At 29.7% G+C, this 22,999-nt stretch overlaps 2 protein-coding genes and 1 long non-coding RNA gene across 3 annotated transcripts in view; 2 read left to right on the plus strand and 1 right to left on the minus strand.

Annotated features, from left to right (window-relative positions):
* Positions 1–1,999: 1,999 nt before the first annotated feature.
* Positions 2,000–12,902, minus strand: LOC115885539 (meiosis-specific nuclear structural protein 1). The gene is made up of 9 exons (XM_030904495.1): positions 12,784–12,902; positions 12,445–12,725; positions 12,270–12,393; positions 11,955–12,209; positions 11,743–11,882; positions 11,602–11,680; positions 5,407–5,610; positions 2,370–2,554; positions 2,000–2,296 (listed from the first exon to the last, which is right to left on the minus strand). The coding sequence occupies exons 1-9, from the start codon at positions 12,784–12,786 to the stop codon at positions 2,152–2,154; spliced, it is 1,416 nt and encodes a 471-aa protein (XP_030760355.1). The 5' UTR covers positions 12,787–12,902; the 3' UTR covers positions 2,000–2,151.
* Positions 7,677–11,576, plus strand: LOC115885540 (EF-hand calcium-binding domain-containing protein 1-like). Its single transcript, XM_030904496.1, has 5 exons — positions 7,677–7,871; positions 7,926–8,107; positions 8,162–8,356; positions 11,171–11,281; positions 11,348–11,576. Exons 1-5 carry the CDS (start codon positions 7,772–7,774, stop codon positions 11,531–11,533), a joined length of 774 nt encoding a protein of 257 aa, XP_030760356.1. The 5' UTR covers positions 7,677–7,771; the 3' UTR covers positions 11,534–11,576.
* Positions 12,903–13,039: 137 nt separating the features above from the next.
* LOC115885544 overlaps positions 13,040–22,999 on the plus strand; it is a 33,379-nt gene continuing 23,419 nt past the window's right edge. The window contains exon 1 of the long non-coding RNA XR_004050752.1: positions 13,040–13,123. This is a non-coding gene — a long non-coding RNA (uncharacterized LOC115885544). The remainder of the gene's footprint in view (positions 13,124–22,999) is intronic.

Consider the following 22,999-nt stretch of genomic DNA (forward strand, 5'->3'; position numbering starts at 1 on the left):
ATAAATTCGTGTAGAAAAATTTACTTTATCGTATACAGGGTATTTTTTATGGCGTCACCAAAATCGTAATATTTAAAATGTTGTATCTCATTTTTTTTAAATGCAACACCTAGTATATTATTTTTCTTTCAGATGTAGAATTAAAAAGTGAACATTTTTTGTATTTAAAGTGTAATATTACATTAATCTCTATATAGAATAATGTATATAGAATGATGTAAAATAATTAAAAAAAAATAAAATTAACTCTACCATAACTTTTTTGTGACACCCTGTATATAACAAAATATTTTAGGATACGACCCTTTATAAACCTTGAAACATATGAATAAAACTTTTTTCATAAACATATGAATAAAACTTTCTTCGACAAGAACGACGATATTGGACTTCCTCGCAATAATGGACCACCCTGTATATTTACGGTGGTTTAAAGCTAGGTGTGGCACTTTTCTTCCCTCAAATATAAACTCAATATTTTGTCTATAGTATTTTGAATATTGTTATATTACGACCACTTATAATAAAAAATAAATAAAATAAAAAAAAAACATAAAAAAATACAGTCCACTAAATTTATAATAGATTATGCTATTATAAAATTCTTTCATTTAAAAAATATGAATAATTTGCGGAGACTTTAGATGTACAAAATATTTACTCTAAAATTGTTTCAAAAACCAATCTATATAAATTATCTCGTAAATTATTATTGGAATGAAAATTTTATGGCAAATCCCCTGGCCAAAGAATATTTTCATGCGCATATTTGAGACATCCTGTATATCTAAAAAACTATTTCGAAGATTTGCCCACATGCTAAAAAAAAATAATAACATTTAATTAATTACATAATATCTCAGCTTCTAAAATATTAATTAAATGTTTATTGATAATTACTATCAGCTTGCCGATTTACATCCGATGGAAATCAAAAAAAAACTCAAAGAACAATTTTTTGAATTATTACTACAATTAATAGCAGCACACAGTAAGGTACTCATTTTTTGTCAATCCATCTCTGTGCTGGGACGCAACGCTCGAACTTCGCAGCTCGACGGACGGAATTCAACTGAAACGCTTTGCAAGCTGCCGATATTCGACAGCTTGCAAAAACTGGCAGAAAATATTTGCGAGAGTGCAACTACTCTTTTCCTTAAACTATGATACGATCATTGAGGCTGATATATCATATTGCGTTGTTTCCCATTCTTCATTAAGGACCAAGCGAAGTTCATTTAATGAAGATGGTACAGCTTTACGACCTCTATCCCTCCTGCCAAGCATTTCTCAAACCTCGAACATGATGTAGCCGCCTTGTCATATTGAAAAATAACTTCAAAAAGAAATACTAATTGAAAAAATTGCAAATTTGTTGGTGGCAAATTTACTTATGATCTAAAATACAAAATGCTCAGAAGACATGGTTCTGTCAGAAAATAATGTTTTAGAAAAATTTCTTCACGAAATTATAGCACAGCTGGTTTTAAAAAACAACCATCTGATAAACCCTGTATTTTAAAGCCCAATACTAAAGTTTACAAAAAACTGAGGTTAAGAATCAAAAATGGAAAATTGGGCTAAAAATAAGAAAAATACATCTGAGTGTATTAACTAATATAGGTAGGTATGTATTACCATTCATTAAACCTTTTTGAATACAGATTTTTGGTCAACTAAAATTATTTATAAATTATAGTACTATGCAATCAGCTTACCTGGTACTTCTTTCATTGTCGGGTTCTTTGGATTAATAATATATGGATATTTGAATGAAAAAATATGTATTTATACACATTAAAATAAATATTACTCCAAGATAAGACACGAAAATATGGCGAATGCGCTGGGCAATTCACAATTGGTTATAAAACACAAATTTTTGTCTTCTCCTTAATTGGTTATTACGTTTTATTATGTTCATTGTATTCTTCTTAATACCTACATAGCAAAATTTTCAGGAGAACTACCAAATAAAGTCCTAGATTGTAAACAAGCCTTGAAATTTATATAAATATATTTAAAATAATTAATACTAATTATTAGTCACATATAAAAATATAGCCACGCGTAAAATATATCTTTATCAGTGAATTATTTTGTATCACAGAAAAATTAGAATGATTTCATGAAACATCTGAAATTACATACTTAATTTACACTTTTGGCTTCAGTCAAATCACTTCCTAACAGTGGCAAATCATCTGGTCTTAAAAGGCCTTTGGGCAAATAACCTATCACGTTATTCACGTGTTCTTTTAGCATAGCTAATCTTTCTTCTTCAATTATCTTTCTCCTGTAAATAAAGAAAATATCGTTTTCATATATATCCCATCATGTTAACAAAATACGACAAATTAAATACAAACCTGTCTTCTAATTCTTTTTGCTCTTGTTCCCTGATTTTATTAATCAATTCTAGTTCTTCGGCTCTTCTCTGTCTTCTCTCGTTCATCGTATCTTCCACGTCTCTTCTCAACTGTAACATTTTCATTCTTCTTTTTTGTTCCGACATCTGCTCTAATTTATGGTCTTCCGCTAATTTTGCCAGAATCTTAAATTTATTAATACAAAATGTAAATATAAGCGATTTTCTATACTTTTTACAGTTTTAAGCTTCGTTCAGAAACTGGCAATTAATGGAATTAATTAGCGTAGAAGTTTGTTTCTTAAATTTGAATGTAAGCATTCAGAACGCCAAAATTAATGGTAGGAATTTTTAGTTACTGGAAAAAGTTAACAAACTTTTCCCTTTTGCACAATTATACTTTAAAATTTGCGAGGAATGTCATTTTGGCCTTTGCTTATCATCCGTCTAGAGAAAATGTGGTTAGAAATCAAAAGTTTTCTCTTTTATAAGCTAAATATTAGACTTTCTCTATGGATGCAACTGTCTACCGCAAGCTGTTGCTAGGATATTCTATTAATTTTAATTGTGTTTTTTAGACATTGTTAATAATCGTGACCTAACTAAAAAGTGTAAAATGTAATTGAAACCACTAATTTATTCCACTAATTGCGAGGTTCTGAATGAAGCTTTGTAAATCTTAATTCTAGTTACAAAAAAATCAAAAATAATTGGGATACGTAATTTTTTTTATGAACTAGAAGCAAGGTACCTAAATACGTTTATATATTGTAAACATTAATTATAACCAGAAAAAAAAATCGTGGGTGTTTGGGAAGGCTTGAAAGAAGCTTGGGAACTAACAATAATCATAATTAATTATAATATCAGTACAATTGGTTAAATTAATTCCAGACGATGACAGGTGAGTTGAATTTTTAGAAAGTAAATTTATTTCCTGAGTGCTTGAACTTGTTGAAGACCCATCATTGCCAGAAATGTTACCCAAAATATTACATGACACTTTTTTCTTATTTTCTTTGGAATTTTCTACATAGCTCTCTGCCACTGTGTTAGAGCGCCAACCACCATGTCTTTTAACAGTTAATGAATTCCTGAATCTGCAATAAGCAACGACGCAGACGATCTACGGAAACAATGTCCAGTGTATTGTTGTGGATTTGGAAGACTTAGGAGCAATGCTATTTTATAAGGCATTTTCCCTAAAGTATTAATGCCAACGGGTTGCTTAATAGATTTTCAATTTCTGTACCCCACAAAAAATCGAGTATGCTCTGTGTTGCTTGGCCGCATAGCTATATATCTTCGAACCATTTCCACCATATTTATTCCTTCAACATTTCCTTTCGTTATAAAAAAATCTGCATGTCCTTCATCTTTAAAATTTTGCAGCTGCAGATTTGTCAACTCGATACGCCGCGCCGGCAGGCTCCCGCAAGTCCCACTATCAATGAAACTTTTGTCAGGAAATAAGTTTTATCATCGGCTTCCAACAAAAAAACGAGAAATCCCGATTCACTCACTTTTTGAGCCACCCCGTAGAAGTTAAACTATTTTCGACAAATACATCCTAATATATACTTTCAGTTTGCACTCATACAAAATTCCTAAATTTTTTAGTATAGGAGCAACAGATGCGCGACTCACTGTTGCCGGATTCGTATAAAGTAGTAGGAATGACTTTGAACCGTGGTAACCCCTATTTGCGGCCACTTTTTCATTGGCACTCTGTTAAAAGTGTATTCACCTATTCATAAATATATGTAAAAATTAGGATTTGATTAACTACATGATGAACGTAATAATCCTGCAGCCGATCTTAGACTATGATCATTCTCTAAAATTATTCAATTTAATTTTTTTTTGTAAGTCCCGAAACAAATGAGATAATGGACTTTATCGTTGACACACCCTCTATCTTAAGATATATATTAATATAATATATATTTACTATAATGTCTAGTGGTATATTTTTGTACTGTATATATTATGTTATGTATTTTTTTTGTACTTATCAGGTTTTATTGTACATTTGGGAGTAATTTCACAAATATTCTATATTCTGTCTTCTCCCATTGCCAAGAGTTTTTTTGCACATCCCGAATATCTGGCTGACATTATGTTATATTGCCAACACATCTATTTTTTGATCTTAGCTTTTATCTTCACTACACTTAATCTAAATACAGTAAACATAATTTTAATATGTAGTGTTTCAAATTTTAGTAGAATCTAATTTTTAGACATAGAATAAATTTTTAATAGAATGATTGTAAAGAACAATGATAAACATGATTTTTAATCATTTCTATTATTATTAACTATTAACTTATTAATACTTTTCTTTGACAAGCTGTGTGGTTCTAGAAACCTTTTTCAGAATAAATTTGTCTCAAAGATGAGAGTTAGGGTTCAGTTCTTTTTAAAACTAACGCTTTTATATTTTTTGGTCCGTATATTATAAAATATTGTTTTCTAGCCACAAATATATTTTTTGCAAACAAAAATATATAGTTCTTGGTAATTACCTAGTTCTTTTCATAAAATTAATAATATTCTTTTCGCCAAATTTAACGTTAACGGCGTAACGCTAACATGAATACAATAGCTCCCTACAAATAGCGATAGCACCTCAAATGTTGACATCTGTGGATCAACTCAAGAAATACGTAAAAACCAATATGGCGCCGAAAATGATGACGAAAGTTCCTAAGTTCGCGAATTGGACTTTATATATATTGTATTTATTAACTGTATATTATGTATATATTTCATGTAAACCCGTATCATTTTTAAAATACAAACGAGGAATAATTATGTTTTCCGTGTATTCTACAACATATTTATTAATCCGTAGTATCTAACTAGCGTGACATCATAATTCTCGCTCCGTGGCTGTTCTATTAGAGACGGCATTGCGTCAGCATGGCCGCAAGTTGCTAACCTAATAAAATTAACACTAGAAAAGATTCGTTTCACAGACTATAACACTGTTGTCGATCTCGATTATTTCTAGAATACAAAGGGATATTTCTTACCTCTTCTTTGAATTTGGCATCTCGAGCTGATTCCTCCCGAAGTTTTTCCTCCTTTTCTTTTACTTGTTGATCCAGCGTTTGCCTCAATTCAAGACGTTGCCTCACGCGTTTCTCAATCTCCGCTTGCCAACGTAACTCCTGGGCTTCATTCTGTTCTTCAATGACCAATTCTTGAAGGATGTCTTCCCGCTCCTTTTGCTTAGCCTGTTGGGATTAAACCAACGTTAATATTCATAATGCTCATATCAGCATGCTACATAATTCCTGATTCGTCAAATCTGACCTAAATGTTGTTAATGAGCTAAGAACACTTGTTTTTATTGACTTTTAAAAAGATATTAATATAGGGTGTTTTAAAAACATGTGTCATCTCTTGTAGAAAGATTCCTCATGTAAAAATAAGATTTTTTTTTGTCAACGGTTTTTGTAGACGTATCTGTTTAAAAAAACTAAAGTGTTCTAATGTGTGTTAAAATAATTATTAAAAACTGCTCATCGCGTTATACAGAGTGTCCCAGAAATAAGTGCAAGTATTTTAAGGGGTGGTAGATCTCGATAAAAGAATCGTTTTTCTCTTATCGTTTTTCAAATAAGTGAAAAATAACGGAGTTAATTTACTTTGAAAATTTCCAAAAATATGATGTTTTGACTGAAATTTTGAGAACCACTGGATCTTTTCTGGATTTTTTTTCTTGTAAATTTAATCTAATACCTATATTGCTATATTATCAAGAAATTATGTTTTTTAACAAAAAACTAAAAAAAGTTCCAAAAATTTTTTCAAAAAATGTCGAATTTTCAAAAATGGTTTTTTTCGCGAAAAAAGCCTCATAGGCGTCTTTCTGGGGTTGAACTATACTACCAGTTAAAATACTTGCACTTATTTCTGGGACACCCTGTATATAGATTTTGGCGTCTTGTCTCTATTATTTTATTAGCCGTTTAGCTATAGTTTGATTTCAGATAATGCAGATTTTAATGTGCCATTTGTGTTTTTTTTATTGGAATTATTATTTTTAGCATATTTTGTATACTCTATGAAGTGATTTTAAGAAGTGCTCCTGTTCATTTTTCAATTATTAAAGTGCCTATTTAGATACATTTAAAATTAATTTATTGGTGTATAGTATTTGTATTATGGGTTTGTTTATTTTTTATGAAATGTATTTTTTTCTTATTAAAATAAACATAGCTTACTAAATCACTAGCTAGCCATTTTTAAATACAGCGTGTTAATGAAGTATCTGACCAAACTTCAGGAGGTGATTTTTTGAGTGTTTTTAAGGTAAAAATAGACCTTTTTTATTAATATCTCCAAGATCCGTTGGCTGATTTTGTTGAAATTTCGCCGTGTTGTGAACTTGGATAAGTTAGCACTAATTAAATGATAATTATTTACAACAATATTCAAACGATAAAATCTTATCCCAATAAAAAATATTTGGCACCGCCTTGGATTCATTTGTTTTTACACCTGTTGGCGGTGGAAACCATGCAAGCTTTTTCTTTGTCCTAAGTTGTTAATTAAAAAAATAACAATCATATAAAAAAAATATAGGTCCTAATAGCCTAAATTTTATCCTTGTTTATAATATATACAAGGATTTTATGAAAATGTATCAGCAGATCCGATGAGACCCGAGTTATTATGTTTTGGAACTTAATGATTTAATTAATTATTCATTTTAATGCATCGATTGTGCGCATTATCCTACGCGCCAAGAAAAAATATTGCATTAGTCAAAATTTATTATTTATGTTATTCCGCTCTTTCACGTATAATTTGCCCCCTGCTTCTCATACGGAAAGAGTTAGATTAAAATAGCCCAACTATACCTAACAACCCATGCCTTGACGCATATTCTTTTTTATAATAATATCGGCTTTCCCAGACTAAACATCCATATCCATAAAATAGTTGGCCCACACACACACTAATAAGACCTCATTTCGGCCCTCGGACGTCCTTGCTCTATTCAGCTATGGCAGACGTGTTGACAAGTTGATTAGGCAAGTTATTGAACTCATGTCGCATCTAGCATGTCGTTTTTTCAAAGATGGGTCCCATATAAACGCGGCCAGAAGTGTTTTCAATACTAAAATAAATCTTATTTTTACGCAAGGAATCTTCCCACGCGAGATGGCACACGTTTTATGAAACTCCCTGTTTATTTCTCCTACTTCCAAGTAATTTATTCTCATCTTGGATATTTTGCCCATTGTATGTTTTTTTAATAACCTCAAAAAAAAATAAAGTGATATAAAATGTCACTGTCGCTTCACATTTCATATAGAAATTCTAAAAAATAAATTTATAATCTATTTATTTCTTTTACCATATGTCCGCATAGTCTGAATCCCAATCATGCCGGATTTTTTGAAAACCTTTAAAGTTCTAATGGTATCTAAACAAAGGTTCCTACAGAAAAAAGTTAACCGACAAAGAAGAGAAAATGTTGCGAGATGTATATTATAAAATTTCTCTAATCAACTTTATAAACGATTTTGAATGTTTTCAGCTATGGCAGGTCAATTGGACATGTCCATGGATTCAATGGAAGAGACCAGATTTCGAAAAAGAAACCAATATTTAATCCACAGGCTAGAAAAAAGACTTCACTTCAACTACTTGGAGTTAGAATGCCTGTTAATCATGTATTACAAACTTCAGAAAGAAGGACAGGCTTCCAATCCTAAACAAGTAGACTGGAAAGCACTAAACGTTGATGCCTGCTTTGTTACTTTTAATTTTCAGGAAGGTGTTACAAAAATACAGTTTAGAGACGTTTTGCACTGTGCCTTGGATATGACAGATGACAGCCTGATGGACAGGGTATTTCTTGCAATAGATAAAGGTCCAAGTGCCTGTATATCCATGGAGACATGGGCTACAGCTCTCTCACTATTTTTGAGAGGAACTCTCGATGAGCAGATTCAATTTTGTTTTTCAGTGAGTATTAAGAGAAATTACCTATTAAAATGGGATAATAGGTGAATGATTACCAAAGATTACTAAAAAGTGTTTAATATAATTTCTGTTTTGTTATTAGTAGTAATTTCACAACACCGTATCTCAGTTGTCTAACAACTTATCAAAAAAGCAAAAACCGCCCACCAAGCAAAAAACCTCACATTACATTTGCAACATTGCAGTCAATCCCCAAACAGTTTGCTTTGTAATGTTGATTTCTAAACGTTGTGTCGTGATTGATGAAACCTTGCTACAGAAACATTGTTTTTGAATGGCGATTAAAACGTTTTTTCTGCAACATTGCAACAAAGATTCAAATGAAAGATCCGCGCAAGCTAATATTAATTAATAATATAACAAATATACCATAGGATCGAAAAAAAAACGGCGTCTAGTTGGCTTGGAAATGAATATCGATGACATTCCCCATATAAAATGACAGCGATTTTCTTTTCATAGCCATCGCTGACGTCTTTTTTTCATCATATGGTCAGAGATACGGTATAAGAAGTTAGGTTAGGTTAACGCACTTGTTTTTTTACGTTTCTGGTATCATATTTTATGCTTTTCGAATGAGATTTTAATGAATGTAAATGTAAGTATAATTTTATTATTATGTGTGTTTTAATAATACTTAGCCATGAATATGTATAACAAATTTTGTTTAGTTTAGTTTGTTTTTAAGCTAAATTTTATGTTTTGGGTTAGCTTTTAGCCAACTGAAAATTGAAATTGTAAACTTAGGGTTCGCTGAAGGACTCTTAGAGCTACAATTTAAAAATATTTTTACAAGATACAGAGTGTCCCAAATAAGTAAAAAATATTATAGTTGTATTTTTTTAAATGGAATACCCTGTATATTATTCTATTTTTAGATTCTCTGCGATTGAAATAAAGGTAAATTTGACCTTACACACTCAAACCTTACCGTTTTTGAAATATTTTCTATTTTATGAAATTGCAGTAAAAATTTTAAGTCTTTATTTCTCCAAGGGTATCGAAGTTTTTAATACTAAATATTTACTGAAGTTTATTTATTCATTAGATATTATGTTGCAATAATAAACAAAATACTATCTTATACAGAGTGTCTAAAAAATTATATTAAATAATTACTAGCTTTAAACGGCAATAACTTGTTTAATTTAAATGGAACACCCTGTATATTTTACGAGAATCAGAGACACAATTTCATTGTCTATCAAATTGAATTATACAATTTTTTACCTATCTCTTCAAGTTTTCGTAGAAAATGCATTTTCTTATAATTTAAATTTCATTTATCACTATACCCATGGAATATTGACATTTTAGATTATTTTTAAAGATGTAAGAAATTTTGAAAGAGTACAGATACTAATATTGTCGATATATTTCGCTTATTTCATTGAAAGATAAAAAAAACTGTTTAAATATTTTTTGTTAAAGAGGACCAATTAATATGACTCCATTATTCAAACTACATTAATTGACTGTTTACGTTGATTAATAATAATTGCTCCAAATACTAAAAAATTGAATTTTGTGTGTGTATTATACAGTGTGGTAAAAAGTAACACCTTATACATTTTATTTTATTTCTTGATGAATGCTTATTTATAACAACAGAGACGTGCATTTTCATAACTTATTATTGTATTGATTTCTGAATCAAATGCATATTTGTTTATTTTATTTTATAAATAATTTATTAATTAAAACAATTAAGTATTTAATTAACTAATTTTTGGGCGGAAATAATAGTGGTATTAATAATTGGTAGGTATACTCTTTTACAAAGATTTAAATAGTTTTTTTTAAACAAATAGGCTTACAATATTATAATTTTTACCACCTGTACATTTACATATGTTGCTTTAAAAAAATCTAAAATGCCAATATTCCATGGGTATAGTGATAAATGAGGCCTAAATTATAAGAAAATGCATTTTCTACGAAAACTTCAAGAGATAAATAAAAAAAGTATAATACGATTTCATAGACAATTAAATTGTGCGTCTGATTCAGGTAAAATATACAGGGTGTTCTATTTAAATTAAACAAGTTATTGCCGTTTAAAGCTAGTAATTATTTATTATAAATTTTTGGACACTCTGTATAAGGTAGTATAATTTTTATTATTGCAACACAATATCTGTTCAATAAATAAATTTAGTAAATATTTAGTATTAAAAATTTCGATAACCTTGGAAAAATGAAGCCTTAAATTTTTTACTGCAATTTCACAAAATTGAAAATATTTCAAAAACGGTAAGGTTTGAGTGTGATAAACCTTAATCAAATTTACCTTTATTTCAATCGTAGATCTAAAAATAGAATAATATACAGGGTGTTCCGTTTTAAAAAATACAACTATAATATTTTTTACTTATTCGGGACACTCTGTATTTTGTAAAATTATTTCCAAATTGTAGCTCTAATAGTCCTTCAACGACACCAAAACTTACAATTTGTAAAAATCTAATCGTTTAGCTACAATACTCCGTGTCGTATGTGGTGAACAACCCTGTATAAGAGTACCTATGAATCTATTTTCATAAACAACAAAAAGTATAATTTTCATATAACACATTTAACATTTTGCAGTCCTTTCTGATAAGTTGTCATAAAACTGAAATATGAGGAATGTATGAAATTTCAACCTTTTTAAAATCGCTCTGTATCATGAAAACTCTCGAAACACTAAAAAAATTCTTGAACACTAAAATAGTGCTTTGAATTTATAATATCACCTTTAAGTAATGTGGGTGCATTAACATTCCTTTTTTGAGGTAACATAACATTTATTTTGAGGTATATGATATCATGGGTGATGGGATATTGGCAAGAGACACTATATTCCAATTATTAAGAACCTCAATGATAAGTCAAAGTGGAGAAGAAGATGCTGAAGAATCAGCTAGAGTAAAACATTCAATTCTCCCATCTAATAATAGTAACACATGTCAAAATGGTCATATTATATTTTAGGACATGATTGAAGTAATTACCAAAAAAATGGACATAGACAGAGACGGGAAAATTTCATTTCAAGATTATAGACAATCAGTCACGAAAAACCCAATGCTACTGGAAGCTTTCGGGCAATGCTTGCCCTCACGCATTGCAGCATATTCATTTCTTTGTACATTCGCGGAAATAGCGGATACTCTGTAACCTTTTAATATGTATATATCGAAAAAAATTCAAGCAAATTAAACTTTATAGATGTATAAAAAACTTACTCTTTGTTCGTGTATTTTCCTTGCTATATCTTCTTGTAATTTGGCCTTAGCCTCTTCTCTTTTTTTCTTTTCTTCCATCCTAAAAAATAAATTTAAAAATTTAGTAGTGAATTGACCTTGATATAATATTAACTTAAATACCTAGCCATTACATCAGCACCTTTCTGTTGTAAAAATTCTTGAATTTTTCTATTTTCTTCTTCAATTTCTTCTTTTTTTCTTTGTTTCCATTTTTGTTGCGCCATTTCAAATGCCCACATTTCTTCTCTAGTTCTCTTCATCTATAAAAAAAGAATAACATAAAATTTACGATAAACTTAATAAATTTAACTATTTTATTAAAAGATCTTCACCTTGCACATTTTTTCTTGGATATCACGTTCGTCTTCATCGTGAATTCTCTGTATAATATCATCAATCCTCTTCTTTTCTCTTAGAAATTCTTCGTACAAATATCTCTTAGATTTTTCTCTTAAGATTATTTGTTCTTGGAGTTCTTGCTTGTACTGGGCTTTCTTAATTATATCTTCTTCAGCTAATATTCTTTTAAGTTCTTCTTCCTTAATTTTAGCCATTTGTAAAATTTCATGTGTTCGTTTTTCTTCAATCTATTATAAAAGTAAAAATCATTTTTAGTCGAGGAATTATTTAAATTTAGATTTACATACCTTTTCATTTATTTTCTCAATTTCTTTCTGAGCAATCTGTGCAGCTAGTTCTTTATTCACATATGCGCCTTTTAATTTTCTTTCGAGTTCTCTTAATTCAGGTGTATTCTCTCTTAGCTGCTGCCTATAAGATAGAAAAAATGTTACTAGATCTTATCTGTATAATGTATTCTACCTCAATTTTAACTGCCTTATCTCATTTCTCTTAATGTTGTCTACTTCAAATGCTAGCTTATTTTCCTGTTCGTGTTGAAATTCCTTTAATGCAGCCTGTTCTTTTCTTTGGTTCATCTGTTGTTCTTCTTCCTGTTCCCTTCTTTGCTTGTTCATATAACGTAAAAGATTCCCATAGCGATTTTTATCCTCGATTTTAGCTCGAATCAATTGAATCTTTTCCTCATTAATTTTTCTAGTGTGTTCTTCTCTAAGCATTTCTTTTTTATCTTCGTTGAGAGCCTGCAGAGGATATTACTCAATAACAATGGTTTAAAACAAATCTATGATTGTGTCTTACCATTATCCTTTCGATTATTTACAAGTTTTTATTAAAAAATTTCAGAAATTATAATATAAAAACAAAACAAAAACAAACTTTTTGACGTTTGAGGTTTGCGATTCAAAGGTATTTAAGGTTAGATTCTCAATGTTTTACTGGTTACATAAGCATGTATATCAAACATCCTGGTGAAGGAATAAAAAAATTAGAAAAAATGCTTACTTTTTTATGTCAAATATTATGTCAGATTATGTATTATGTATTTCTGTGGTGTATTTTAACAACGAGAACACTAGCCATTTTGTTTAACAATTTAACAAAGTTTAAGCAGGTTTAAGTGAAATTTTTAAATACACAGGTAATATAATTGCAGATTATTTTTTACAAATAATTTATCTACATCTTCTTAAACAGTAAGTAAAAAGTTTTTATGTTAAGTTTTAGATATCAGACATATTATGTCTTTGTTTTATATAATGACGGTTTACAAAAGGGCTGTTTGCTTTTTTATTATTATTAGAAAAAACAGTCTCCTTATAAATTTTGTTTGTTTATACTGTTAAGTATGACTATTTTTATTTTTAATTTGTTATTTTGGTAAATAAAACAATATTTGAGATCATATATGCACCGCAGAGCGATTAGGTATATTCAAATTCTTACAACCTTGATTGAAAGAACCATGAAAGAACATTGTTAGAATAGGTTAATAATAAAATACCAACCTTTGCGTTATAATTAACTTTATTAATTTATAATTCTTTTATAAAGTTTTATATGAACTTGAATAGCAGACCAAATAAATCCGATTCAGAATGTGTTAACTTTATCTTAATAAATTCATGTACGTTTTATTTATAATAGTTTATACCAATCTGAGTAGGATTAATTTGGCATAAAAGTTAGTAATAGTAATAAATATAATAAATAAGAGATGACTTTTAAAGATTTCCAGTTAGTAATAATAGATTATGTTTTTGTTTTGAGCATTGCTCGATGTAGTCTTTAGTAGAGTGGTACGCCTTAATAACATAAATATGTTGAAATTCCTTTTCGTTGTATACAAAAGGTATTTTTAAGTACTTAGAAAATAATAAAAAATATTTTATATAATATGACACTTTGTTTTCTAGCATTTTTTATACCCTAACATTAAATATATTTTATCTATGTTTATTTTTCTAAAAAAAAATTAGTTTGTACCACTCAACTGAAGTCTATCCATGTTAACATTTTTGTTCTGTAGACTGGTAAATCCTCTTGTATCTGGTTACAGCAAAGGTACTATATTTGCATAGTACAATATGAAGTTCTGATATATTCAAAGTTACAATGTAAAACTAAGATGATTCTTTTTTTGTATTCAATTAATACAAAATGTAATGTAAATATAAAATACCAGCAAAATTGACAATGTAAAAAAAATATTGATAATTTTCGTACATGGATAGAAAGATTTACGCATTCATTGTCTAAATTTAATAATATGTTTTTACAGTATCGTATTACAAGTTTAGCAGATTATAAATACTTTATTTTAATTTTAATCTACTATAATAGAATATAATAATAATTAATAATTTATTTATCGTAAATTTAATGTAAAATGTAATAAAAGTCATGCAACAAAGTATGGCTATATGTATATACTTCCTAAATTTTCTTAAATATAATTTTTAACTTGTCAAACGAGTACGAGTAGATATTTCAACAAATAATTATCACACTTCTGAATTTTATAACAATGTTATTTTATAAAACAAAAATATTTTTCTATCACTCGTATGTGCAAAAACACAGAAATGCAAATCTACATACATTTTTTTAACAATGATGTATATATACACCTTTGACAAGTTAAAAATTATTTCACAGAAAGCCTTTTTATTTCCGTTCGTAGAAATTCAAAAAATAGAATGCGTTTAAAATCTGGGTACTCATAAAATTTGATAGTTTTTTTATATCTTAGGACTAGATCTATAATACTGCGTAAAAAGCGTATAAACTATAAATGGTTGCTTAGATATATTAGTACGTAAAGCTGATGAGATCCTAGAAATAACAAGAAAATATATTTAATAAAGTGTGAGAGAACTTTTGGCTTTGCTTACACTGTAATATTCAATACTTTATTATAAAATATATTTGTTTTTCTTTTTGGCATAAAATCTTATTACATCAATACTAATAAATAAATAAATAAATAAATATTTAAAATTAATAAATAAGTACGTACGCAGATCAAAGATTAAACTTACTTTGCATATACACTGAGATGCAAAACAAGGAACGGAGAAATTTTTGGTCAAATTTTTAAGTGTTATATTTTTGTTATTTTTGGCCCTATTTTCATAATTTTTTTAGAAAACTGTATATAATTATGTCAACTTTAATTCGTAAACTGAGTTTTTTATAAATTTTAGTAATTTGGCGTATTATACAGGGTTAATCGAGGGGTTGTTTTTTTTATCCTAACTTTAAAACACCCTGTGCAATAATTTCGTCTGTAAATTTTCCTAAAATATAATTTTACAGTCAGAACCATGTCTCCTGAGCATTTTATTTTTTGGATCATCTCAATACATGCTTTGGTTAAATTTTAAGAGCAAAATGAAGTTGCAACCAACAAATTGCAATTTTTTCAATTATCATTACTTCCAGATGTAATTTTTTAATATGACGAGATGGTTCTGGTGACTATTATTGTCGTAACGTCATATTACGCCTGCATCGGATACTCTATACTAAATTAAAAAAAAACGATAAAGACTAACCATTCAGTTCTAGATTTAATAAACATTAATAATGATAACAGAACTAACGATATTAGTTCTTCAGGTACTTACTTTCAGGTAAGCCGCCCATCCCAAGGTAATTCGTCTAGCCAGTTCACAGGTTTGGTTATCTCTGCTTATTTTGATCTCATGGCCCAAGTATACATATTTGTGGACTAATTCTATTCTGTTGTTGTGAATTTGTATGTGTTCGCTGGGCACCATATTAGTCATTATCTTAGTCTTGTCAAAATTTATTGTTGGTCCAATCTCGTGTAATGCATCGTTAAGTTCTTGAAGCATGTCTTTGATCTCTCCCAGACTATCTGACACTATAACGATATCATCCGCAAAGCGTAGGTGGTTGAGTCTCTCTCCATCGATAACTATTCCTTTTTGTTGCCAAGCCAGCATTTTGAATGCATGCTCAAGAACAGTAATAAACAATTTTGGCGACATGGTATCGCCCTGCCTAACTCCCCTTTTTATTTTTATCTGGTTAGTTGTGGAATGTAAATTTACAGTTGTTGTAGCATTGTCATACACGTTTTTTATTATGTTACAATATCGATGGTCGATTCTACATTCTTGTAGCGCTGTTAGGAGGGCCGGTAATTCTACCGTATCGAACGGTTTTGGGGACGATTGTATTCGATGGTTTTTTCTATTAAGGTTTTTAAACACTGCAGATGACCGTTGGTACCAAATTCGGAACGGAAACCAGCTTGCTCTTTAGGTTGGTAGAAGTCCAATTTTGCCTCTAGTCTATTTGTTATAATTCGGGTATATAGTTTATAAAGATGGTTGAGAAGGCTGTAATTGGTCTGTAATTTTCCAGGTCTGTTATGTCTCCTTTTTTATGTAAGAGGATAATTATTGAGTTATTCCACTTTGTAGGGATATTTTGATTTTCCAGACAGAGTGTTCAATCTCTGCCGTTGAATATTGGTCATTAATACTGTTCCTCCCCTTTTTATCGCTTCTGTGACGACACCATCATCCCCCAGAGCTTTATTGTTCTTCATCTTTTTTAGAGCATTGTAAATTTCACTTACAGAGATTTCCGGAACATCCTCAGAACCCTGATTTTGAATCGTTCCTTGTAGGTACTTCCTCGAGTCTAGTAATTATTTATATGCAAGAAAAGGCGAAGAAAATGAATATGTAAAATATTTGGTGAATTAAAACAGAAACCGGTCAAATTTTTTGAATATTTTACAATGTTTCCAGCAACATCAATATATCTAAAATAAAAATAAACGTGGTATTCAAAAATATTCAAATTTTTCGGGAATGTATTGGGCCCAGAGATATAAAAATTCGAACGCTTCGACGTGCACGTATTAAAAAAAAATCAGTTTGTTTTCATCCCACCAACGGAAATTGATGTACGTGCACGGACGCGCAAACTCCGATGCAATGTAACCGCCTGCGTAGATACCATTTGTTTGTTTTTTGCTGCGTGCACGTCCGAACACGTACGACCAAAAAAACGCACGGATACGCATCCAATGTAACCACGGGTTAATACTTTGCATTGCCTCCCCTGGCTCATGGCTGCTATAACTGCCTGTATACGTCCTTTCATGCTGTCATTGAGGCTGCATATATTTATTATATTGCGTTATGCTTTCCTATTATTCTTTAAGAACCAAGCGAAGTTCATTAAATGAAGCTGGTACCGCTTCGCGACCTCTAACCCTCCTGCCCCAAGCATTTCCCAAACGTTGAACATGATGGGCAGTTCATGGTAGTGTATAGATCACAATAATCACCAAAGCTGCCTTGTCATATTGAAAAAAAAAACTTCAAAAAGAAATTACAATTCAAAAAATTGCAAATTGTTGGTGGCAAGTTCATTTCGCTCTGAAAAATTAACCAAGGCATGTATTGACATGATCCAAAAAACAAAATGCTCAGGAGACATGGTTCGGACTTAACACACGAAATTATTGCACAGGGTGTGTCAAAGTTAGGGTGAAATCCTCTCGATTAACCCTGTATAATATGTCAAATACTAAAGTTTATAAAAAAGTGAGTTTACGAATTAAATTTGATATAATTATATACAGCTTGCTAAAAAATAATGAAAATAGAGCTAAAAATAAAAAAAAATATATGACACTTTAAATTTCACCAAAATTTTCTCAGTTGCTTTTTTTGCGTCTGAGTGTAGATATTAATAAATAAGAATATACTGAAATACTTATTAGACTAAAAAAATATAAAAATAGGTAAATATAGCACAGCATTAGAAATTGTACATGTTTCGACTATATTACACAAATCCATGATATGAAGCAAATTGTAGACTCTATCGTTTAAATCATGAACATGGTTTTTAATGACTAGAAAATTGTCGATAGGACTTCGGAGCAAGCACATTCGAAACCGAATAGTTTGGTCCCAGCATTTTGTATGTTGGGCATACACCAATACGTTTCTGTGAGCCAATTTTCAACCACTTCCTTTTGTGATCTTGTGTGGTCGCTTTAGTTCTTTATTATTATAGGTACTCTCCATAGCACTAACATCCCTCACAGAAACGTATTAGATCAACAGAAATTCAACAAATAACCCTAAGAGCTTATGCGAGTAAGTTATGAAGGTATATGAGTACCACAATCCGTTTATAAGATCATGTGACATAAGTTTAATATGAAATACTCCGATAAAAGAACGTAAAGTCTATTGTCAGGTTCACAAGTCTTCCCTTTGAAATCATTCCTTAGAACACCCCTAGTAATTAAATTTCATATATCTGCTGTTATGCTTTTTATTTTGGTTCTTTATGTGCTTTGCTATTTGATATTTTTTTGTTTGTTTTTATTTGGTTTAAGTGGCACCCTTTTATTACAACAAAAAGTTAAATACAAACAAACCAAACAGATCTATAGTATCCTTCCCGTGTTCTTCCTTTGGATCTATGCAACCAACAGACGTAAAAACATTTCAGTTCGACCTTTACTATGTCTACTGTCGCTGTAGTTTATAGCCAATTTCCAGCGAACAACCGTTGCGTTGGTTATGGTTGACAGATAAACAATGCTTTAAACGTCAGTTGTCAACCAGTCGGTACCCAAGCAGCATTTGGACGTCGGGACAACGTTGTGTCACGCGACCAAACGTCGGCTCAACCTCGTGCCAACCCTAGTCTGCACTAGTTTGGAGAATAATTTTTGGGTCGAAACGACGTTGGATACCTACGTTGGCTAGCAGCCCAATTTAGTACAAACTGCAACATTGTTTAAAATCATAATTCTCAGAAATACAAAACTATAATAATATGGCGTCTGAGTCGCGCTTTATCCTAAATTGGGATAATTATAGTAAAAATATTATTTTTATAATTTAGTTAGAGACATATGCCAGATGGCAGTAAAGGAAAACAAAACAAAAGTATTTAAGTGTGGAGGATGTTTGAAGATCATAATTATTGAAACACTTTAACCAACTCTGTAACTCGTTACCCAAGGCAAAAAAGTTAAACGCAAACAACTTTATTGATAAATGTATTGTTTCTACTTTGAAAAATACTAATGGGCCTTAAAATTAAAGAAGTTTTAAAAAATTTCTTGAAATATTTTTTAGTAAAATGAGAATAATTTATTTGCAGTCGAAAAAAATTGTTTCCGCGTGTTGTTTAGGGTCAAATCAAGTTAATGTATTCAAAAAGCAGGAATTGCTATTTTAGGAACAAAACATTTTCTTATTCAACAACATGGCGGCTTTCACTTTGTTGTTTTGGAGATTAAGATGGAGTAGTTCGAGTAGTCGCATACCTAGCATACCTGGACTAATAAAGTCGCAGTTCAGCCTTAACAGGTAGTATAGTAGTCGCAAGATTGCCTAATTTAGTCATCCTAGTTGTCCTATATAGAGTCTAGCTTGTGCCGCCCCTATATTCTAAATAAACGAGGAAGTGGATAAAGTATCGGTAATATGTCGATGTCGATGTATATTTAAATTTAGTTTTATATGTGCCTTTCTCACGTCCCATTTTAATTAAGCTTTTTTTATAAAAACAAAAACAGCACTACTGAACTGTCTGACTGAAGAGAACAATGAAGCGAAAATTTAAGATTTAAGGTTATGGTTCAATACAGTTGCAAAAAGGTAGTGGCTCGACGTCCTACCAACGTAAGAATAAGGAAATTTAAACAACGTTGGAATTAGTAAAACAGACGACGTTTGCATAACGTTGGAATAGGTCCTGAAAGTGACGTCGGAAAACTCTTTATTGTCCAACATTCTAACTACGTTGTCCGAATCACCTAAAGATCACTTAAGCAAAAACGGTTACAAGACAACGTTTATTTGACGTCGCAGAAGCTTTTACTTTGTTGTAGTACTAGTTCAACGTCAGCACAACGTTACAACACCGTTTACATTTATTTTAATACCCAAGGTAAGCAGCTAACTATTTTTTGTAACTAATCCAACGTTGTGTTTAGTAAACATGTGGTCGCAAGTCGTGAAAATGCTACTTGGGTAGACAACTGACGTATAAAGCATTCTGTATCTGTCAACCATAATTAACGGTTGTTCACATTTTTGTACCTGATGAACAATTATTATATGAAACATTGTTTCCATATTTTATGGCAGGTTCAATCATTTCTACTTTCATTTCTTCAATTATTAATTATATTAGGATAAGTTTCCTATAAATGATATTACTAGTTATAATGATATTACTTGTTATAATTTGCTTTATATTACAAAGGGGTATTCTAAGGTACGATTTCGAAAAACGTCTTTTAAATTCGGTCACCGATGCATCTGAAAAAATTGTGTTGTGTTAGTCGTTCATCCTTTAATTTAGATGCCATACTTTTTTCTATAATAATAAATAATTCCTAGATCCTAGAACCTATCTACTCTATGCTACTCAATAGCTAAAATAATGATTTCTTAAAATTTTAAGAACATGATATAATGAGTTCATGGCGGGTCATTTTTCTTTGGATTAATTCATTTATAGCGAACGACGTGAATGAATACTTATATAAAGCGTTTTAACAATTTCATATATAGCTTAAACTTTTACAAACTAAAAATACTCTTCATGTAAAAGCGGGATTTCACTTTGGTTTCAACATCGAAGAAAAACGTTCAAATTTGGTTTTTCTACTTTATAATAATTTTAGTTACGTGAAAAATGCGCGTCGATGGACCCCAATAAAAATTATTTTATGTACAAAATGAGATGAACGATTTACCTATAAACTTTTTCATTTAAGAGGTACCATAAAAAACCTTCAAGTTATTTACTATCTGACATTGACTCGACTATAACAAAGAAATCTTTTTATGTTTATTATACAGGGTTGTTCACTACATACGACACGGAGTATTGTAACTAAACGATTAGATTTTTACAAATTGTATATTTTTATAAGATACAGAGTGTCCCAAATAAATAAAAAATATCAAAGTTGTATTTTTTAAAATGGAACACCCTGTATATTATTACATTTTTAGTTTCTACGATTAAAATAAAGGTAACTTTGATTAAGGTAAGTATCTCACTTACACCATACCGTTTTTTAAATATTTTCAATTTTGTGAAATTCCAGTAAAAATTTTAAGGCTTCATTTCTCCAAGGGTATCAAAGTTTTTAATACCAAATATCTACTGAAGTTTAATTATTGAGCAGTTATTGTGTTGCAATAATAAAAATAATACTACCTCATACAGAGTGTCTAAAAATTTATTTTATATAATTTCTAGCTTTAAACGGCAATAACTTGTTTAATTTAAATGGAACACCCTGTATATTATATGAGAATTAGATGCACAATTTAAATGTCTATCAAATTGTATTATACTATTTTTTACCTATCCCTTCAAGTTTTCGTAGAAAATGCATTTTCTTATAATTTAGATCTCATTTATTAATATACCCATGGAATATTGACATTTTAGATTGTTTTTAAAGCAACAAATGTACAAAATGTACAGGTGCTAAAAACGATAATACTACTAGCCTATTTGTATACAAAAAAACTATTTAAATCTTTATAAAACCACCATTATTTCCGCCAAAATATTAATTAATTACATACTTAAATTTGATAGTTAATAAATTATTCTAAATAAATGTGGATTTGAATCAAAAATCAATATAATAATAAGTTATGAAAATGAACGTCTCTGTTGTTATAAATAAGCATTCGTCAAAAAATTAAATAAAATTTATAAGGTGTTACTTTTCACCACACTGTCTAATACACATAGAAAATTCAGTTTTTTAGTATTTGGAGCAATTATTATTAATCAATTATTATTAATCAATTATTATTAATCAGTCAATTAATGTAGTTAATACTGGGATCATATTAATTGGTCCTCTTTAACAAAAAAATATTTAAACAGTTTTTTTTTATTTTTTAACGAAATAAGCGACCTATATCGACAATATTAGTATCTGTAATCTTTGAAAATTTGTTACAACTTTAAAAATAATCTAAAATGTCAATATTCCATGGGTATAGTGATAAATGAGGTCTAAATTATAAGAAAGTGCATTTTCTTGAAGAGAGAGGCAAAGGATGGTATAATACAATTTGATAGATAATTAAATTGTGCATCTGATTCACGTAAAATATACAGGGTGTTCCATTTAAATTAAACAAGTTATTGCCGTTTATAGCTAGTAATTATTTAATATAAATTTTTGAACACTCTGTATAACGTAGTATAATTTTTATTATTTCAGCACAATACCTGATCAATAAATAATCTTCAGTAAATATTTAGTACTAAAAACTTTGATACCCTTAATGGAAAAATGAAGCCTTAAAATTTTTACTGCAACTTCATAAAATTGAAAATCTTTCAAAAACGGTAAGGTTTAAGTGTGATAAACCTTTATTTCAATCGTAGAATCTAAAAATAGAATATATACAGAGTGTTCCATTTAAAAAAATACAACTATAATATTTTTTACTTATTTGGAACACTCTGTATCTTGTAAAAATATTTTTAAATTGTAGCTTTAATAGTCTTTCAACGAACTCAAAACTTAAAATTTGTAAAAATCTCGCTTAGCTACAATTCTCCTGTAGAAAAATAATTTTAAATTTTGTAAGGGGTAATATTATTGTGAGAAGAATTTTGATTAACTGAAAGTATTAAGAAATTATATATTAGTTATAGCATCTTAAATTTAAAAGTTTACAAGTAAATTTACATTGAGGGTCCCAATGAATTGGCGGACCGTGTTAAAAAAGTCGAAATATATCGAAAACACTATCCGCCCCTCAGTGATGATACTTTTACAACATATAATTGCAAAAAACATACCCTGTATCCTTTAAATCACGATCGCATTTTTATATAACGGATTTTTACAAGCGGGTAGACACAAATTTCTATCCAATAAACGTCTTTTATCATTATTTTACACTCTTTTAACATATTTCGTAGGCCTTTTTATCTTATATTCTAAGATAAA

Source organism: Sitophilus oryzae, unplaced genomic scaffold (assembly GCF_002938485.1).
Source record: "Sitophilus oryzae breed Bouriz unplaced genomic scaffold, Soryzae_2.0 scaffold_396_pilon_pilon, whole genome shotgun sequence".
Taxonomy (NCBI): Eukaryota; Metazoa; Arthropoda; class Insecta; order Coleoptera; family Curculionidae; genus Sitophilus; species Sitophilus oryzae.